Source organism: Bos indicus, chromosome 2, assembly GCF_029378745.1.
Source record: "Bos indicus isolate NIAB-ARS_2022 breed Sahiwal x Tharparkar chromosome 2, NIAB-ARS_B.indTharparkar_mat_pri_1.0, whole genome shotgun sequence".
NCBI lineage: Eukaryota > Metazoa > Chordata > Mammalia > Artiodactyla > Bovidae > Bos > Bos indicus.
The window spans coordinates 6,528,132-6,550,212 of record NC_091761.1 but is presented as its reverse complement, the minus strand read 5'-3'; the positions used below and the strand labels follow the sequence as shown (position 1 = coordinate 6,550,212).

Sequence of the window (22,081 nt, the reverse complement as noted above, 5' to 3'; positions counted from 1 at the left end):
GTCTAGTGATCTACTAACTAGTCACTGGAAGGCTATAAGGAGCATGGCACAAGTCAGATGATGTTTCTGCCTGCTTGCATTGACCAAGACATGTCTGGAAAACTAGGTTTCATGATTTGCTCTCCTTGATCGAGATGGTGACAGGAGCTCTGTGAAGATCTGAGCTCCATGGAGGGTATGAAGGATCAGCAGGAGTGGATGGCAGCTTTTGACAATGTTAGAGCTTTGACAATCCCGACAAAAATTGGGTTTTTGCCTTTTTTCTGTTTTCACAAAAATCATTTTGAGGCCCTCGTTGGAGAAGAGGTGGGACTAAAGAACCAGCATTGCAAGCTGGCATGTGTCAAGCAAAGCACAGGCCGGACATGACAGATTAACTGTTAAAGAAACAATGGCCCCTCTTTAGATTCTAGGTAGAAACTAGGTAGGTACCCAGGTGGAAACTTCCAGTACAGAAGTCAAATTCTGGAGCGTGATGAGAGTTAGAGGCGCACATGGAGGATTCAGCCATTCATATGTAAAAGTCCCAAGAGCCTCTGGGCCATCTCGTGAGAGCGTCAGTCGTAGGAAGAGACATCAGCAGGGCAGGAGGGAGCACATGCCCTGTTTTATATCTAAGGACAGAGGGCTCCCGCCTAGTCGATGATAAAATCAACTGTATCAAGCAACTTCGCAGCCCAGCTTCTGGTCTATTGAATCCAGCTGTCGGTCACATCTGAGGCCACTCTCTATGAGGACTCCCTCACAGGGGTGCTCCTGGTTGAGGGGATCAGAGCCACATGGAAACATCCTAATCAAGTTGTGGGTGGAGCTGGGGAGCACCCAGAGACTGAAGTTGTCTGTCTTCCATTGTCTACATTTTCAGGGATGATATTCAGAATTAATCATAAGCACTGGCCAGCTAGAACGGGCATCAGTAATAATGCTGGAACAAGATCTCAGAGGCCTCCCGCTTGCCATATGTACCCTTTGCTGGATCATGAAGCTTTCTAGACTGTCCCCCAGGAGGGTGGCATTCAAAGAGCTCAGGGCTAGAGCAATTCAGTTTACCAAACAATATCAAAGGTTTCAGTATTTTAACAGTGTAGCCATATTGGTATATAGCTAAATATCAGTCCTGGATATTTCTACTTAATTCTTCTTTCCTGGATGAGAATTCATGCCTTGACTATTATGATCCTCCCTTTAAACTATCTCAAAATCATCCACTTTGGTTCATCTCAGCTACAGCACCCTGATACAAAACATCCTTTTCTCTAGCCTGACATACTGCAACCGCCTTCTGACTGCTCTCTCTGCTTATGATCCCTTTTCACTGAAAATGAATGAGGCTAGAAATTGTGCAAATCCTGTCACTCTACAACCATGTGCCTTGGGAGAAATACTGTGTTACACCAAAGCACTTTGTAATATTGGCTGCCGCGCAGTCAAAGAAGTGCCTCTTATGTGGATAGAGATTTTCTTCTCCCTCACACTGTTCAGGAGTCTGCTGAAGACCTGGCAGCATCAGCATGCCCCAGGCACTGTAAGGACAGTATAGTGCAAACGATGGTAAAGGACGCAGACACCAGAGTGCTGGCGCAGTCTGCAGGGGGAAACCTCAGTGAGACAGCACGGATTGGTACAGGTTCCCATCAGCCACCACAGCAGGAGCATCCCGTGAAATCCTACAGGGCCAAGCATCAGATTGCGGGAAAGGCACCTGGACCCTTAGGAGAGGGAGCTTTTATGCTGCATGCTTAAGGATGTACAGGGTCAGGTACCAGCATACCAGTGCAAAGTGGACTAGCCTAGGTTGCCCCCCAAATTAGGGTCTGAAATGAGGACTTAAGTCAGGGCAGTTTATGGAAAATGACTCCAAGGGACAGGAAATGCATAGAAAAGGAGGAATCATCAACCCAAGGATACGCTGCTGAACTTTCACCACTTAGATAAGTAGTTACGGTTTGGCTGGGACCCTGTGGAGTCACACAGAATATACTTCAGGATTGTCAGCCTGAGGGATGGAGGAGGGGAACATGTATTCCCTGGCTCCTCTCCTGCATTGGTCAAAGATTACGTGGGAGTTAACTCTGTGTGCAGATTTGTTCATCCATCAGAGTGGCTGACTGGATTCCATCAGGAGTCCAACACAGCAGTGAAGAGAAACCCCAGGGCAAAAGTAAGGGCCAGATGGCGCATCTGAGGCAAGGTGTGGTCAGGTTATATCTGTGTGGAGCTGGTCCATGCAATAAGAGCCAGAGTGAAATATAGATTGCCAGGGAACGCAAGGTGTCTGATATAGAGTGTGACTCATGGCAATTTGGCTTTAGCCCCATGCTCCCAGTTTAGTTCTGGTAGTTGCTGCTATATAGCGGCAAGAGGCTGGGAAGACTTGCTATTTCATCTTTCATGGTTGGAGAAAGAGCACCTCCTCTCTTGACTGTGAGTCTGGGTTCAAACCTTGCAACTGACCATGTGATTGTCTTAAAAACTGTGCTAAAACGGATTTCCAAGGAACTCTGCAGGAGAAGGAAGACTTTTGTGAATCAATGAGGACAAGATCAAGTTCAGCTCTCTAAGAGCTTTGCATAGGCACAAAACCACCAGGAAACACCACCCTTAGGAAAACAGTAGCAACAGTACTGGAGAATGCAGCACACCAAAAATCTGGTCCTACCCTCCAGTTTGCTGAGAAAGATACTAATTAGGGCAGGTCCCTTGATCTGAGGACCTTATTTAATACCCAAAGCTGGTAGAGTGAAATGGTTATTTTTTTATTCCTTGACCTTTGTCTGGAATGCTCTATCCCTCACCCCACTCCCCACTCTTCTGCATTCGTTCCCAGGTTATTGCTACTCATTTTTGAGTGCTTGATTCAGACACCACCTCCTCTGTGCAAATTGTACCACTTTTTATTGGAATTGTTGGCTTCATCTCTGTCTTCCTTAATAGATCTGTGCTTGAGAACTTGAGAGCACAGAAATGTGTCTTTTTTTGTCTTTAAATTCTCATTACACCTGCAGTGCTTTGTTGTTATTTAGTCACTAAGTTGTGTCCAACTCTTCAACCCCATGGACCCGCCAGGCTCCTCTGCCATGGAATTTTCCAAGATCTTCCTGACACAGGGATCGAGCCTGAGTCTCCTGCATTGGCAGGAGGATTCTTATCCACCAAGCCACTGAGCCACCAGGAAGCCCCCTACAGTGCTTCAGTTCAGCTCAGTTCAGTCGCTCAGTCGTGTCCGGCTCTTTGCGACCCCATGGACTATATAGTCCATGAAATTTTCTAGGCCAGAATACTGGAGTGGGTAGCCTTTCCCTTCTCCAGGGGATCTTCCCAACCCAGGGATCGAACTCAGGTCTCCTGCATTGCAGGTAGACTCTTTACCAGTTGAGCCACAAGGGAAGCCCTTTTAGTTTGAGGAACTCATGGATAAATAGTGCTTTTAACTATGATAAGGAATGAAAGAAAAGCAAATTTGGGGGAGAGGAAAAATGGATTTTGTTTGGGAGTGCCTCTAGGACATTCAAGTAAAGATATTTATTCATTTTAGTTCAGTCGCTCCGTCATGTCTGACTCTTTGAGACCCCATGGATTGCAGCACGCCAGGCCTCCCTGTCTGTCACCAACTCCCAGAGTCCACCCAAACCCATGTCCGTTGAGTTGGTGATGCCATCCAACCATCTCATCCTCTGTCATCCCCTTCTGCTCCTGCCTTCAATCTTTCCCAGCATCAGGGTCTTTTCCAACGAGTCAGCTCTTCACATCAGGTGGCCAAAGTATTGGAGTTTCAGCTTCAGCATCAGTCCTTCCGATGAATATTCAGGACTGATTTCCTTTAGTAAATCGCTGGGGGGCCTCTCCCCAGATGCCATTATCTTTCTGACTGGTCTGTTTCCTTCTGTCTCCTGCTTTGAGGGGGCAGTGAGTCTGGTGTCCAAGAAGTGGAAGGGGCTGTGGAGCTCTTCATTCCCTCTTCTTCCAATATCTTCGCCTTTCTGCCTCTCTGGGATGAGAACTGACTCGCTGCATTTTGACTCCCATCCACCCAAGCCACAAAGTTTTAGAGGAATCAGCAATGCTCTAGCTTGTATTTAGATCTATTTTAACTGTCAGAAACACTTCAGTTTCTTCTTTATCTCAATAATTTATCTTAGTCTTTTGCAAAAGGGATATGAATCATAGTGGTCATCTTAAAAATCCAAGCCTATTCTCGCTTTTTAAATATGTAGATTTGAGGAAGAAGAAAAGGAAAAAGAAAGTGGGGAGGCACACTGATGTATTATTTACATTGTAAGGCACGTATGTTACACACAAGCACCATATTTTCTACCAAGTGATATTTTATGATTCTAAGCCATTGTCTCAAGCCTATTTTAAAGTTGCTTTAAAAAAGACAACTTTAAGACAAATTGTCTTAAAAAAGACAATTTGACAACAAGAAAATGACAATTTCATTATAAATGGAAAGAAAATGTAATAAATTTGTCATTTATAGTATAGAATAAAACTAAGTTTTAATTCTTGTTTCATTATGATTAGTTAGTAGGAAAGTTATTTATTGTATATATTTAGCTTCTGTTATCAGCAAGGAGAAGAAATGTGTATTATAGGAACTGAATAAACAAATATACTTTATGCCCAAGTAAGAAGCGGAGTCTTTGCTTAAAGGAAGATCACATTTCTCTTTTGTTCTTCCATATTTTCTTTGATTAAACATGAGACATGTTATTATCTTTCCATGGTGTTGTATTATTCCTTCAAAGAGAATGAAAATCAATTCTTTTTAATTTCACCAGCTTCTCTCTTTCTTTACTCTGCTTAGTTATCATGTATCTGTCTGCTTTTCTTCTTTGACAGTTTCAGTGGTATTTCATTATTCCTTTGCTGTCATTTTGGTAGAATTTTGAGGTGAAACTGTATTCAATCTATTTATCCAGAAGCCAAGTATGAAAATTTCACAATCTTAAATTTTTCTTTTTTACTGTGAAGGTTTGATTGATATTACAAAGGATCCAGACTTTGATGGAATCTATGATGAAGACATGAATGAAGATCCAACATATAATCCCAATAGCCCTGAAGAAAAAGCTGTATTTATGAAATATGCAGAATATATCCTACTAAAGATGACATTCAGCACCACACAAGTTCAACAGTGTGAAAATGTTTTTATATTTGAAACAGCCTACTGGCTTACTAATGCTATAAAATGTAATCAGGATAATCTTGATATTTGTACCTACCAGAGATTACATCAAAGATTATATCTTCAAAAAAAGATTATTCAAAAACACTTGGAGAAGAAAAAAGAAATCAGGAAAGGGATAGGATACCTAAAATTAATATGTTTTCTGACTCCATTTCTACTGAGCTTAAAAAAGAAGATGAAAGTTCCATATTTAAGTGGTCTGCTTCAGCCTTTTTCAGGTAAGAATACTGCCCAAATTATATTTAAAATGTAGATATATATTGAATTTATGTTTAAACTCAATTCTGTTTATAGTATGTGGATCCAAGCATATAACCAAGCTATAGCATGTTAAAAATGAAAAACATGTTAAGGTTTGACAGAACACAACAAAATTCTGTAAAGCAATTACAAAAAAGCAATCTGCAATTCCTTCAGTTAAAATATAAATACAAAACAAAATGTGATGTCTCCAAAGTAATTAAAAATGCCTGGTATATTCACCTAGTGCAAGGCAAGGTACATATCTTTATCAAGTACAAGGATGATTGAAAAACAAAATGATTTCTGAGATATGTTATGTCCATGACAGTATGACGTTATATCATAGTTCATGCACAGGAGAAATTCAGTGCACTTCTGCTCAACATCCCTATTGTGTTTTTCAGGAAAATTAGAAATTGACCCAGATTAATATGGGGCAGTAAAAGATCACGAATGGTCTTACATTTCTGAAAAAAAAAGATGAAAATATATTAAAAGCTTTAGTAATTGGTCCGATAACAAAAGAGTAGACGGAGCTGAAATCGGGTCATGTTTATACGGAATTTGACAGGAATACAGAGAAAACTCTTCCTCCCACCCAGATTAGCACACAAATTGCGTATTTTCGTTGGTGGTTAAACATATAGGCTTATTTATAGCAGGTTTTCTATTCAGATGGCAGATTTTCAGTAGAAATTTTGCAAATCATTTAATAAAATTTGTGTCATGAGAATTATGATAGTGAAGCTTATAATCCATACCTGTAAACTATTTAAAAATGAACTCATGACAATCTTGTCCAGGGATGCGGGTGGGGGCAGTGTCTCGTGTATGGAACTAATGTGCTCTTAGAGGATGTTAGCTGTACCTGTAATGACTTACTACTTAAATTATTGGAAACAAATATGACTAAATGTTAATAATTAATTTCCATGTGGTGAGATTTGGGTGTTACATTTTTCTTTGTAATTTTCTGGACCTTTTGCATTTCTTATAATATATACCTTATATTGATGAAACTATATTCTGCTCACAAGTCAAAATACTGAATAAACTAATCCTTGCCAGGATTTTAGAAAATTATTTTTAAAAATAAATGTTATATGTGTAGCATTCTAGAAAAATGCACTGATTATTTTTGTCATATGAGAGATACTCACATTTTCTTTATAATGTCTCTCTTCCTTAACTAGCTTGGGTAACTTTTGTTTATTTAACTAGAGAGTCTCCATGGCACAGAGTTTCAAATCTCTATTGATAATGGAGGTATAATATTAGTTGTGAGCTCACATATAGTAATTAATAAGCGAATTAATGTTTTGAGTATTCTTTTGAAATGTCTGTACAAGGAAACTATCAAAAATGCCCGAAACATATGATATAAATATATTTCAATATTTAAAATATACATTGAGCATTTATTTTATAGACTACAATTGTGAAGATTTCCATTTCACATGGATTCTTTTCACTTTATGTAAAAATGATTTGAGACCTCCAAAATATGACTGCTTATATTCTATTGTTGAACTTTTAAACAAAATTTTGTTTTCATTTTTTTGAGATGACAAGGTCAAGACAGAGCGAGAATTGCCTCCATTTATTTATGGACGAGATTTTAAATGCCAAAATTTTCACTACAAAGAGGATCAGTATTTTCATATTCATGGAGGAATTGAATTTGACATCAGCACCCCTTCAATTGAGAATGCTTCGGAAGATTTTAAGGTTTACATTATTGTTGTTCCTGAAATTGTTCGTCATTTCACAACTCTTTCATCCTATTCTCCAACCAGAAGGAGTTTCTGTTGGTGCAGGCCCTAGGCGGCTCCCCAGATGATGACCTCCACAGCTCGCTAGTCTCTTCATACATTGCATAACATACACGAATTAAGTGCAGGTCTGTGTAAGGTCCTGTGTTAAATGTCAGAGGCACAACTATCATCCCTGCAGACTTTATAGGCCATATTTGCCCTGGAATAGTTAACCAAGTACAGAAGAAATCCCTGAACATTAACTATGTATTCTTCCATTTTTTTCTCAAGGATTAGCATTAAAATGGAGATCCTCCAGAGTTTGAGAACAATAGTTCTTCATCTGGAAAACATAATACATTTCAATTGTCTTTGCTTTTCTACCTTCTCCATATTATATTTCTTGTAAAAAAAAAAATTTCCCTCTAATCCAAATTAGGGATTGTATACATTCAGTTATTATCAGGGTCTCTTGGGATATTTTATTAAAAATGTGTTCTTTACATGAATAAAATTTCATCTAAAATAAGTCTTACAATTGTTTATACTTGTTTTTTTAGTAACATAATTTATATTTTAGAATAACTTAGAAAAAATACGGGATTGTGCTGTTAATACATTTGCAGAAGACTCAGGATACAAAGAACATTACTCAATACCAGTCGTGAAATTTAATGGAAAAAGGTAAGGAACTTTTAGTAACTGCTCACAGTCTCACAACTTGTTGAAAGAAGAAAAGAGGAAACTGTCAAAATGAAAAGGCTAACTTCAAACTTCAGGATGGAGATCCCAGAACAATAACAGTCCCCGTGAATGACTGCTGCTGCTGCTGCCAAGTCACCCCAGTCATGTCCGACTCTGTGCGACCCCAAAGACGGCAGCCCACCAGGCTCCACTGTCCCTGGGATTCTCCAGGCAAGAACACTGGAGTGGGTTGCCATTTCCTTCTCCAATGCATGAAAGTGAAAAGTGAAAGTAAAGACACTCAGTCGTGTCCGACTCTCAGCAACCCCATGGACTGCAGCCTGCCGGGCGCCTCCGTCCATGGGATTTTCCAGGCAAGAGTACTGGAGTAGGGTGCCATTGCCTTCTCCACCATGAATGACTGCAAACTCTCTTAAGTATTAAATACTAGATTTATGACTCTGTATACCTTGATACAGTTTCCCTGGTGGTTCAGTGGTAAAGAATCCACCTGCCAATGCAGGAAATTAGGGTTCACTCCATGGATGGAGAAGATCCCCTGGAGAAGGAAACAGCAACCTACCCCAGTATTCTTGCCTGGGAAATCCCATGGACAGAGGTGCCTACAGTCCTCCGTAGCCTCATGGCTACAGTCCATGGGGTCACAAAAAGGTTGACATGACTTAGCGTCTAAATGACAATAACACCTTGATACATTCTGTGTAATAATCCTTAGACATGGTAATTCGTTCTTATAATGAACACAATGGTTAAATGGGGATGGAGGTGTTTTTGTCATAGAAAATTGTAACTGTTATAAAAAAGTTTTGCCAGCATTCCCAGTCAGAAAAACTTAAAAAAAAAATTTTTTTTAACAGCTACTACGTGATCAGTTTTGAACTTGAAATTTTCTATCAGCAACTGTATAAGACACAGTGGTGGGGAGCCATAAATGAAATAGTGAACAATTTGAGGCTAAAAAGACTTCCACTGACAGATGCTCAATTACATGAACAATTTAAGAAAAAATTTGGTTTCAAGAAAGCTATGAAATGCAAGGTATTTCAGTGATTACCACATAATTTAGTATAAGAAATTATAAATAAGTGGGTATCTCAAATTTTTATCATAGGGATAAATAATGGGTTAAATGAAGTCTTTAATATACAATTAAGATTCTACATTTTAGTAGCTGAAAATTCTGAGTTATACATTTCTGGCCAAGTTACAAAACAAACTGTGTATGAATGGAATTGTGATTAACCTTAATAACGGCTAATATTTATGGAGTACTTATTTTGTATGCTAGGCACTGCTACAAATTCTTTCAACAAACTCTTTCTAGACACTAGTGCTATTGTTATCAATCCTATTTTACAAATGAGAAATTTGACATGCAGTGAGTTGAGGGTCTTTCCCAAATCACACAGCTAGTAAATTGCAGAATCAGGCTTCAGTTGTGGGGACCAAATCTAAGGAACAACCCTGGCATCCTAAATCACATCTCTGCTTCAATATGCCTTGGCTTACAACTTTTGAAACTGATAAATTAAGTGGTGAGCTCACCAATTTCAAAGGACACATTGGCATTTATTTGTTTTAATGTCCATAAATGATAAGTATTGATAAACTTAGTTTAATTTTAAAATATTGAGTAGTCAGAACAGCTAAAAATGGGACATTTTCACCTCTCCACTTTGAGACATAAAGCAAAGAAGACTACTCTTGTAGCTATATATTTCAAGTCTCTGGACTTCTAAGTTAGACTGCTCTTAAGTTAGAGAAGGAATTTGATGTCCATTTGCTTTTTAAATATTTCAGAAGGGTAGTTGTCTACCTTGCATGAATTGTCTCCTAAGAAGAAAGATCTACAACTTCTCCTTTAAAAAAAGGAAGGAAAAAAAATCCCCCCAAATATTTTTGAAGTTCTCAGAGTTTCTTTATAGCCCTAACAACTTCATTGCCCAGTGAGACACTTTACACATGGATCTTGTGAAAATTCTGCTGTAATAAAACACCAATCATGTGATTACATAAATATAGTTCATTGTCCTTTTTGTCCTTTCACTAAATTTTAGGTGCATTTGGAAAACACTAATTCTGACCTTCCTCATAATTTTAGAGTATCCCATTTGGTATGAAGTCTGCTGTTGAAAGAGGATTATATGCTGTTTTCCATACATTCAGCCGTAAAACCTCAAGCTCGACGATCAACATTTCGGACGAGGCAGGTTACGCTATTTTCCATCATGCTGCTCTACACAACAGAGTCCCGATCATATGTCAGCTGTGCAATGCCAACTTCAACGTCAATCAGAGACGCTTCATTATACTCAGCCAAGGTGCCATCACGTTTTTATCTCTTGAAATGTTTTTCTTTTACTTCAGCATTACAAATGCATGTTGATTTTAACACAAGGTTAAAATTTAGTATTGGAGACGAGAGCACAGTTGTTTCGGTTTTACTTATCTCAGAGGGGCTCCTTTTAGTTTTCTAAGTATCACCTGTTGCTCTCTTATATAGTATTATTCATCTGTTTACTGTGTTTCCTTCATTGAATAGAAGCTCCGTGAGGGCAAGGATTTGGCTTACTTTGTTTGCCATGGTGCCCTAGGGCCCAGAGGAAAACCTGGCATTGGTAGATGCTTGAGAAATACTTGTTGAATGAATGGCATGATGGTGAATTCAGGGTAGGATTTGTTAATCACTGACATAATTAATATACACTGATGTTCCGTAGAAATTCTGAGAAAAGGGAGATAATTAGAGATCCCGACAGAACACCCTGTTCTTATCCCAGGTTCTTAACCAGGTAATAGTTTCTTCATACTACATAAACATATGTAATAACAAAACATTCCTCTGTAACCATAATTTTAGGATTAATGACCCCTTTAAGGCTAACCTGGTTTAAACTTTAAAAAGCAAAATTTCCTGATTATTAGAATTACATACATATTTATATGTTCATTGGAATAAATTTAACCAGTATAAAAATAATACAATTGAAAATGAAAGTAGAAGCCCTCCATAACTGAAGAGGGGAAATAAGGTCTGATGCAACAATATTGGCAGTAAGAAATGGTGATTTTATATTTTAATATGTTGTCTTAAGAAGCTGTGTTAAATTTTCACACCAAAACAAAATGTGCTGCTTTAATCCTCTTGACTGTTGAACGATTTCGTACTCTGTCAGTATAATTGAAATGTTTTGGCACTAAAATGCTTCTATTACTTAATTAAAATATTCAGCAGACAATGAACTTAGTTAAAATAGAGCAAAATTCAGTCAAAATGTAGTAGATGGCCTGTTATTTGAAGATGTGTTTTAAGAGTTTTTGATGTTTAAAAAAAAAAGCTTTTATAATTAAAGTTTCTGTGTCATATTGTGACTACATAGATTTCCATTTGCTGAGAACTGAGTAGAGCTTGAGATATAGAAAATATCTAACTACCGGCAATGTCTGTGTATTATGACTTCACCAACACAGAGCTGTCTCCTGTGAATTTGGGCCAGCCCTGTGGGAGGCAGCACTCCTGGGTCTGTCTGATGGCCTAGGTGGCTCTGCCAGAAGTTACACTCAGTCCTGTTTGATGTAATCCTGTCACCCGCATCTCAACATAGTCATTTTGTTCACCTTCATATGAGTCAGTTTTGACTAATTTGGGAAACTGTTACGTATTAATAATCATACTTCTATATGTATTCCTTTTTAAAACAGAGTCATCAAAAGTAGACATGAAAAAAGAAAGAAATGGTAAGACTTAAGTAAAATATTTCACATTTTTAAAAGTTCACTGCATATATTAAAACTTATAGTATATAATCTTCAAATTCTGTCACATGAGGATAACACAAAATGATCTTTCTGTACAATTTGAAGTGTACATTTTTTCTACCTGTGATTATGTATTCATATTTTTTCAGTTTGGGCAGTAGATCCTTTTTTAACCACGGAATTTGCAAATTATCTCTACTTATTTTTATAAAATCAGGGCCTAAGATGGGTTTTATGCCCCCAAAATGAGCAGTTAATATTATTTAGATATGTGCCACCTAGTGACAGGCACATTCTGTGCAGTCTGAGAATGCATCGTTCTTGCTGAGGGGAGACTTTAACTCAAGTGTTGTATATGCAGAAATCAGAAAAAGTTTTAAAGGATATACTATATATATATATATATATATATATATATATAAGACTATACCTTCATACTCTATATAAGATAATTCAAAGAGGGTTTATTTTTAAAGAAATCATTTGCAAAGACCTGAATTTTGTAAGGGGAAGAGTGATGGTCATTCAGTTGTGTCTGACTCTTTGCAACCCTAAGGACTGTGGCTCACCAGGCTCCTCTGTCCATTGGCTTCTCCAGGCAAGAATACTTGAGTGGGTTGCCATTTCCTTCTCTGGGGGATCTTCCCAACCCAGGGATCATGCCTGGGTCTCCTGCATTGCAGGCAGATTTCTTCTCATCTGAGCCCCCAGGGAAGCCTAGTGGAAGGGCAATAGTTATGCAAACCAGCCTCTTGCCATTCATGGAAGAACAGCTAACCAGAGGTGACCAGGGGGTTAGATATCCTGACCTCACCTTTTCCTCCTCCAGTCTCCTGCCAGGGCTCCCACAGGAAGTTACAGACAAGAAGACACAGGGCAGGGGCTGCAAAATCTGCAGAGGCCTGCAGAGTCTGAAGAGAGCAAGAAGGGTGGTAGAGGGAGGTGAGTGGCCTGGGGGGACAAAGGAAGCTTATCTACTGGCCCATCTACACTGTAGGAATTTACAGCCCAGTAAGGCTTCCCTGGTGGCTCAGATGGTAAAGAATCTGCCTGCAATGCAGAAGACCTGGGTTTGATCCCTGGGTCAGATTTCCTGGAGAAGGCAATGGCTACTGACTCCAGTATTCTTGCTTGGAGAATCCCATGGGCAGAGGAGCCTGGTGGGTTACAGCCCATGGGGCCACAAAGAATAGGACACGGCTGAGCAATGGTATACTTCTTGCATTCATGCTCTATTTTTTTCTTTTTCTTTTCTAAATATTACTTATGGCTACCTTGTATAATATTTATTTGTTTACTCTGACTCCCTGAATTGAATATAAGGTCTATAAAGGGCAAGAATTTGGTTTACTTTGCATTGGTATCCTAGAAGAAAGCCCAGCATGGTAGGTGGTCAGGAATGGCTATTGAGTGAACACATGATGGATGAAGGCAGGGAAGTATTTCACAATCACTGACATTATTCGTATAGAGTAATGTACTGTAGACGTTCAGGAAAGAGAGAGAGAGAGAAAGGTCCCAAGAAAGCATCTGTTCTTTAGACCAGAGTTCTTTCTTTACCCGAGAATTTCTTCGGACTATATAAATCCCTTCAGAATGTCCCTGATTCGAGGAGACTAGGTCAGTGTTTCTCAGCCTCAGTACTCCTGACGTGGTGGGCTTGCCAGTTCTGTGATGTGAGGGCTGCCTGCGCACTGTAAGATGTCTAATAGCATCCCTGGCCTCTACCCACTAAATGCCACTAGTGACCTGCACTCCAGACGTGACGACCAAAAACACCATCAGACATTGCTTATGTCAAGGGGAGGGCACTTTATCCCACTATTATGGGGTAAAACCTTCAAGTGTGTAGGAATCACATGTATCTTGTTAAATGAAGACTGATTCAGAGGGCCTGGGTGTGAGCCAAGATCCTAAATTCCTATTAAACATACTTTAAAAGGAGTAAGAGGGGGATGTAAGAATATTATTCCTGCCCCTAGGTTGTGCTGACGTATTTTTTGGAAGAGGATAGAGAGGAGAAGGAGAAGACCCTGTGGAGGTTTCTGCTTTTGGGTTTCTGCTCCAGTAAGCTGTGGTTCTCTGTAATCTTCCTGTCTACCTCTCTAGTTTTAGGAGCAGCATTTCTGCCCTGTGACCTCACTTCTCTAATGGATCTGAGAAGAGCTGTTCATTTTTCAGCTTGTTCAAGTTTTTCTTTGCTATTAGGATGGATTGGGGAATTTTAAGCTACATGCTAGACCAGAAACTAGAAGACTAAGCAATAATTTTAAATAATTAGATTTGGCTCAGATGTTATATATTATTAAAGGCTATGATACAGTCAGCAAAAACAAGACTGGAAGCTGACTGTGGCTCAGATCATGAACTCCTTATTGCCGAATTCAGACTCAAATTGAAGAAAGTAGGCAAAACCACTAGACCATTCAGGGATGACCTAATCAAATTCCTTATGATTATACAGTGGAAATGAGAAATAGATTTAAGGGACTAGATCTGATAGAGTGCCTGATGAACTATGGATAGAAGTTCGTGACATTGTACAGGAGATTGGGATCAAGACCATCCCCATGGAAAAGAAATGCAAAAAAGCCAAATGGCTGTCTGAGAAGGCCTTACAAATAGCTGTGAAAAGAAGAGAAGCGAAAAGCAAAAGAGAAAAGGAAAGATATAAGCATCTGAATGCTTATAAGCATTATAAGCAAAGAATAGCAAGGAAAGATAAGAAAGCCATTCTCAGTGATCAATGCAAAGAAATAGAGGAAAACAACAGAATGGGAAAGACTAGAGATCTCTTCAAGAAAATTAGAGATACCAAGGGAACATTTCATGCAAAGATGGGCTCGATAAAGGACAGAAATGGTATGGACCTAACAGAAGCAGAAGACATTAAGAAGAGGTGGCAAGAATCCACAGAAAAACTACAAAAAAGATCTTCATGACCCAGATAATCATGATGGTGTGATAACTCACCTAGAGCCAGACATCCTGGAAAGTGAAATCAAGTGGGCCTTAGAAAGCATCACTACGAATAAAGCTAGTGGAGGTGATGAAATTCCAGTTGAGCTATTTCAAATCCTGGAAGATGATGCTGTGAAAGGGCTGCACTCAATATGCCAGCAAATTTGGAAAACTCAGCAGTGGCTACAGGACTGAAAAAGGTCAGTTTTCATTCCAATCCCAAAGAAAGGCAATGCCAAAGAATGCTCAAACTACCACACAATTGCACTCATCTCACACGCTAGTAAAGTAATGCTCAAAATTCTCCAAGCCAGGCTTCAGCAATACATGAACCATGAACTTCCAGATGTTCAAGCTGGTTTTAGAAAAGGCAGAGGAACCAGAGATCAAATTGCCAACATCTGCTGGATCATCAAAAAAGCAAGAGAGTTCCAGAAAAACATCTATTTCTGCTTTATTGACTATGCCAAAGCCTTTGACTGTGTGGATCACAATAAACTGTGGAAAATTCTGAAAGAGATGGGAATACCAGACCACCTGACCTGCCTCTTGAGAAACCTATATGCATGTCAGGAAGCAACGGTTAGAACTGGACATGGAACAACAGACTGGTTCCAAATAGGAAAAGGAGTATGTCAGTCTGTATATTGTCACCCTGCTTGTTTAACTTCTATGCAGAGTACATCATGAGAAACACTGGGCTGGAAGAAGCACAAGCTGGAATCAAGATTGCTGGGAGAAATATCAATAACCTCAGATATGCAGATGACACCACCCTTATAGCATAAAGTGAAGAAGAACTAAAAAGTTTCTTGATGAAAGTGAAAGAGGAGGGTGAAAAAGTTGGCTTAAAGCTCAACATTCAGGAAACGAAGATCATGGCATCTGGCCCCATCACTTCACGGGAAATAGATGGGGAAACAGTGGAAACAGTGTCAGACTTTATTTTTGGCGGGGGAGTGTGGCGGGGGGGCTCTAGAATCACTGCAGATGGTGACTGCAGCCATGAAATTAAAAGACGCTTACTCCTTGAAGGAAAGTTATGACCAACGTAGGTAGCATATTCAAAAGCAGAGACATTACTTTGCCAACAAAGGTCCATCTAGTCAAGGCTATGGTTTTTCCTGTGGTCATGTATGGATGTGAGAGTTGGACTGTGAAGAAAGCTGAGTGCTGAAGAATTGATGCTTTTGAACTGTGGTGTTGGAGAAGACTCTTGAGAGTCCCTTGGACTGCAAGGAGATCCAACCAGTCCATTCTGAAGGAGATCAGCCCTGGGATTTCTTTGGAAGGACTGATGGTAAAGCTGAAACTCCAGTACTTTGGCTACGTCATGCAAAGAGTTGACTCATTGGAAAAGACTCTGATGCTGGGAGGGATTGAGGGCAGGAGGAAGAGGGGACAACAGAGGATGAGATGGCTGGATGGCATCACCAAATCGATGGACATGAGTTTGGGTGAGCTCCGGGAGTTGGTGATGGACAGGGAGTCCTGGCGTGCTGTGATTCATAGGGTCGCAAAGAGTCGGACACAACTGAGTGACTGAACTGAACTGAACTGAACTGATGATATAGAACTTAGACTGCTAAGACAGGCAGGAAGCCATTGAAATTTTCTGAGTTGGGAGAAAAACAGTGCTTCACTGAGGAAATACCATTTTGGCTGAGGAATAAATAAGATTTAGGTAGACCCCAATCATAGAGGTATTGTTTGGGAGAAGGAAGCTTTCAGACAGCAGAAATAGCCCAGAGTGATCAATAATTCATCATCCAAATCAAGGAGTTTGAAAATGAATGGGCACTATTAATTATTATGCTGGGCAACAGGCGTAGACCAGTACTTTCCTGGGAGCCTGGAATGTGTGGTCAGTCACTGTATGTTTGAGAAGCTACAAGAATGAAGAGAGCAAGGTGTGTGTGTTGCATTTCTTTCCATCTAACTTACCTCTCTCTCTTTCTTCCCTCTTTCTTCCTTTCTTTTTCTTCTTGGAGGGGAGATGGTTCAGGTTAAGTTGGAGCTAGTGCATCCCTTTTTTGTGCATCATTATCAAGTGGCCTCAGGAAGCCACTAAAGAGTTTTAAACAAGAGGTAAAAAAGATCAGATTTACATTTTGAAAAGTGAATTTGGAAGGGCAAGAGCAAAGTGGGGATATCAGTTGAGGTTCTAGAGATACTTAGACTTGGTGATGTGCGTGTGTGCTCAGTCACTCAGTCATGTCTAGGTCTTTACAACATCCTGGACTGTAGCCCACCAGGCTCCTCTGTCCATGAGATTATCCCAGCAAGAATACTGGAGTGGGTTGCCATTTCTTATTTTAGCAGATCTTCCCAACCCAGGGATTGAACCCGCATCTCCTGCATTGGCAGGCAGACGCTGAGCCTCTTGGGAATCCCCAGACTTAGTAATGAGAACTGGTTATGAAGCTGAAATAAGAGGACTCTTCCAGGTTTCTGGTTTATAGAACTGGCTGGATGACAACATCCTTCATGAATTAGGGAGCAATGAAAGAGGATCAAGTTTGGAGGAAAAGATGGGAGGTCAGTTTTGAATATGATAAGTTTGAAGGGGGTGTGGAGATGCCTAGCGAGATAACGGATCTGGAACTTGGAGAATAAATCAGATCTAGAGGCATAATCCTAGGAGTCATCAATTTATAGGTTGTAAATGAAGCCATTGAGGAGATAAAAGTCTTAAGGCTCATTTTGACATCAGGATAATGAAAAGGTCCCAAAAGAGACTGCACAATAAGTAGCCAGATAAATTGGAGAAAAATAAGAGGGTCTCATACCTCAAAAGCCAGGGGAAGAAACCATTTTAAAACTGAAGTGTTCAACTTACTGTTGAGACGATAAGAATTGAAAAATACCCACCAGGATTTAGTGACATAGAGATCTTTTATGAGCATATATATATTTTTAATTTTAAAGAACTTTATCTTACTACAAAGCATTTGAATAAAATGGAAAATTATTTAAACAAGAAATAGTTTATAACACTGATAAGACTATTTTATATATTGACTTAAATTTTCAAATATTTAATATTTTGAGTGTTATATTTATTCTTCATAACTTATAAAGAAGTATTTATTTTTAATGGTCAGGTATCCCAAGTTAAAGAAATATAGAGTTGCCTAAATCCTTTTAGTGATCTTCTTAGAGCTTTTATATCACACACAACTAAGCTCGGTGGTTGGGCATGATTAATAAAAAGGCACGTTTTTTAGGAATGTTAGATCTTTGAGCACTGAAGTAATTGTCTATCCATTCTAGGTCCAACACCTCTACACCTGGCAGCTCAGGCTTGCTCCTTAGAAACAACCATCTGTCTACTCTGTTTCAAAGCTGATTATACACTTTCTGAAAAAAGAGGCTGGATGCCAATTCACTTTGCTGCTTTCTATGACAATATCTGCATCATAATTGTTCTCTGCAGGAAGGATCCTAGTTTACTAGAAGCTGAGGCAACAGCTGAGTAAGTTACTAATCATTTGTAAAAATACAAATTTCTGCTTTCATGTCTTGCCCCAAGCACTGACCCTAAAAGGAACGGTTGTTATGACTGATTTCAAAGGCTATGTTGGGCTTACTCTGCTGCCTTTTCTGGTCACTCTCTTCTTCTGCCACTTATCTTTAGAATTTATAAAGATCGAACTTCTGTTAACCTATACAAGTTTTCTGGAAGAATAAGGAGTAAGTCCTAGGAACTTTTTCCTAACCTTTTCCCAAAGGGTGGTTCTACAGATTAGTTTATCAAGTTAACTACTTAGTGTCTTAGAAGAAACACAAAACAAGGGAAGGAGGAAGTTGTTCTAAATTGAGCCTTATACAACCAGGAGGCCGCTCCAGGCCAAGGTGGACAGACCATGGACAAGAGGAGAAATATCTAGTGGTATCCAAGACAGGAAGACAATACAAAGAGGGAAAAACTTTGCAACAGGGCAACATCCCATGCAATGTTCTGTTTTACAACTTAGCTAGCTCACGACCTTTAGGGTGAAGGCAAACTTCTCCTGAGGGTACTTTCTTGGCCAGTAATCTAGCTACCAGGCTATTGTTTTGATCTAGGCAGAGTTTCAGATATCTCTGAATCTTCAAACAACTTGTCCATTATTATTCATTGTAGAAACAAATCCTCCCTAGGTTGGGGCAGAGATGCGTGTGGAGAAAGCTTTCTGGAAACCAGGATCTCTGGCAAATAGACTCTGGAAAGAGCCAAGAGAAGTGGAGGTCTGAGTGCAGTTCTTAGTTCTGTCGTGCTTTGACAGTGTGTCTTTCAGCGCAAGTGGGGTAAAAGACTGGAAGCACTAAAAACGTCAAACAATTGAAAATGAGAAGTTGAAGTAAGAAGCTATCTGTGAACATAAGGAACAAGCCAAGGATTTATAGAGAGGACAGTTACCAAGGTTGAGATCTATGTGGAGCTCATGAGAAGTGTGACCATGTGTGATATGGAGACAGATCAGGAGGGTATGACGGGGACCTGCGCGATCAGGACACAGATGGTGGTTAGCATGGGTGTTGAAGTCACTGATAACAGAAAGGAGGCATGTTGGTGAGGCAGCCAATGCATGAGCTAGGATGGTGGAAGGGACCCACTGGCAGGAGGGCAGTGGCAGTGCGGACCTGGAAAGGGTAATATAATCTGATAACCTATTTTTCAAGCGAGGGAAATCAGAGCAATGGTGTTAGAAGTATTATAGAAGTAACCTTTATTCCTACCACTGAGTAGGAGAAAGAAAGGAACAGGAAGAAAACATTCTTGTTCAAATAGAAAAGGGAGAAAACGAAGAGATGTTTACTCATAAAGGACAAGTTTTCCCTGGGCCCAGGAAAAAGAGGATAGAGGAGAGGCCTGGGCCAGCTGGATATTAGTGAGTTTAAGGACAGGCAGCAAGAAAAAGGGGTTCAGAAGGCATGGTTGTAAGGACTAGAAAATTAATATTTGAGGCCATGTAATATGGTGAAAAAAGGAAAGGAGACTATGCATGAAGGCTGTGCTAATAAGCTGATTGTTGGTACTCTCATTCTTTTATGGACAATAAAGTAATGCAGTTTGCTTAAGCTCACACTGTTATTCAATAGATCTGTTAGTAAAGTTATAGTCGAGGTTGCCTTGACAAAGAGGGCCCCAAGTATCTGTATTTTAAATAAGGATAAATGTAGTTCTTTTTCGTGAAGTCTAGGCTGGCGGTCGAATGCTGGTGTAATGGGCTGGCAGTATGAGAAACCAGAGGTCCTGTTGTGGCGTCTTCGTGTGTGGTTCCCCTATTCTGGTACAGAATGACCACTTCTGCTTTCATTATTGTGCCTGCATTCTAGCCTTGAGAGAAAGAGAGAGGACAAGTAATGGCACACTCCATTTCTCTTTAAGAAATCGCCAGGTAACTTCTACTAACACCACACGGGCCAAACTCAGTCGTGTGGCCATACCTGTCCACATGGGAAGCGAGGAAACGTGGCATTGGGCTGGCCGGTCTTGTGCCCAGCCAAAAGACCTTCACTGTCTAAAAAGCAGATCCTGAGTTTTTGACAAAAAGTATTGGTTTCTGCCACACTGAGGACGCTGGCATTTGAGAAGTGGACGTGAGTTCTAAAGAGACGGGTTGACACACTGTCTGAGCCTCAGTTTCATCATTTGTAAAATGGGCTGATCATACTTGCCTTGCTCCTTCACCTTCATTCATTGACTTGTTGTGACGAATCAGTGAGATGGCATATTCTAAGACCTCTGTACAGATTATGTCAACTTCTGAACAGATTACAAGGCATGATAACTAAGTTGGGAGGGAGGGTGGGGACAACTAAGGCCAGGGAGGCAAATGTATTTACCTGTGGTATCTACAGAAGAACACTGTGGAAGGAAGAGAAGGTGATGTAGCCACCAGAGTTCCTCCAACAGCGGTTTGGATAGCTTTCCAAAAAGGGATTTCGACACTATACGTGTGCTCAGTTGTTACCAGGTTTTCCTCTGTTTTTAGGAATCAGTGTACCCCACTGCTTCTTGCTGCCACATCGGGAGCCCTGGACTCTATTCAATACCTGCTTTCTCTTGGTGCTAACTGGAGAAAAACAGATATTAAAGGAAATAACATCATTCATTTATCAGTGCTAACCTTTCACACAGAGGTGCTCAAGCATATAATAGAGTTAAATATTCCTGAACTCCCAGTTTGGAAAACATTGGTTGGTGAGTATGGAACACATACTCTCTTTATAAATAAATGTTCTTATCATTATTCAATTTAATTATTGATATGCACTCTGAAATAGAACAAATAAAGCATGCATCATATTTTGAGTTAAAACCAAAAATACAAAAATACTGAACTATTTTTGTATGTGAAAAATTAGTTTTATTTCTGAATTAAAATAAGATAACCCAGATGATAATTTATACAATTATATTTGTTTTTACTTTTTCAACTTTCTCCAAAAGAAACCATCCTCTGTTTCATCAAAAAAAAAAGAAGAAGAAGAAGAAATAGGAAATTAAAGTTTGAGTGGAAAATACAAGATTTATTCCTCACCTCCTAATTTTAGAAACAGTTTCAGCAACATCTTTCCTCATATTTTGATAATGTTGTATGAAAAAATTCTATTTGCATTCCCCCCACTCAATTTTTATTTGATCTAGCCAGAAATATTATAAAGGTAAGAATTACTGGCCAACTGAATGTACACATCTAATTTTACTCCCTCCTAAGTCCCAACTAAAATTACATGGCAATTAAATAGCAGCAAGCAAGCACTGAAGAGAAAACCAGAAGAAGCAATAAAATGTTGAAAGCAGACAGGCAAATCCCAGGACTTAGCAGACCAGAGAAACCCATTCCAAGCCAACTGTGGGAAAGCTGAGAACATCTCAGATTTGGACTACAAATCCCCACTAGGCTGGCTGGAGAGCTTTCTGCAAAGGCTAACCTGGAAAGACCTACAGATCTAAAGAGGGAATTCTCTCTGACTAACTGGAAACTGGGAATCTGAACCAAGAGAAAAGCAAAGCAAATTTCAAAGATGATAGCCAAGGGAAGTCCCAGAATGGAAAGAGTGTACCCAGACCAGCAGGAAAATGTGGGAGGAATGACCAACAGGTACAGAGAAAACTAAGCAGATGAAATAAAATAAGGAAATTATCACCTCTAGGTGATACATAGATATATGTTTATATATATACTATCTATAGATATAGACAGAGAAATAAATGTATATATATACTATATCAGCCCAAGAGATACTGGATAGGGTTTTCAATGTTTATTTGTGTGCATATATATCACTGTATATCTTTCCTTCTCTCGTTGCTGAGGCTAAGACTTCTAAAACTATGTTGAATAGTAGTGGTGAGAGTGGGCACCCTTGTCTTATTTCTGACTTTAGAGGAAATGCTTTCAATTTTTCACCATTGAGGATAATGTTTGCTGTGACATTGTATATATGATGCATATCTATAGATAGATGTATA

The 22,081-nt window shown here is 39.5% G+C and overlaps 1 protein-coding gene across 5 annotated transcripts in view; it reads left to right on the top strand.

Moving 5' to 3' along the window:
* ANKAR (ankyrin and armadillo repeat containing) overlaps positions 1-22,081 on the top strand; it is a 54,620-nt gene that overhangs the window by 4,312 nt on the left and 28,227 nt on the right. For all 5 annotated transcript variants that reach the window (XM_070802256.1, XM_070802259.1, XM_070802260.1 and 2 more), the window contains exons 3-10: positions 4,975-5,412; positions 7,002-7,165; positions 7,772-7,875; positions 8,754-8,934; positions 9,998-10,217; positions 11,599-11,634; positions 17,890-18,091; positions 20,598-20,806. In XM_070802256.1, coding sequence (XP_070658357.1) covers positions 4,975-5,412; positions 7,002-7,165; positions 7,772-7,875; positions 8,754-8,934; positions 9,998-10,217; positions 11,599-11,634; positions 17,890-18,091; positions 20,598-20,806 — 1,554 coding nt within the window. The remainder of the gene's footprint in view (positions 1-4,974; positions 5,413-7,001; positions 7,166-7,771; positions 7,876-8,753; positions 8,935-9,997; positions 10,218-11,598; positions 11,635-17,889; positions 18,092-20,597; positions 20,807-22,081) is intronic.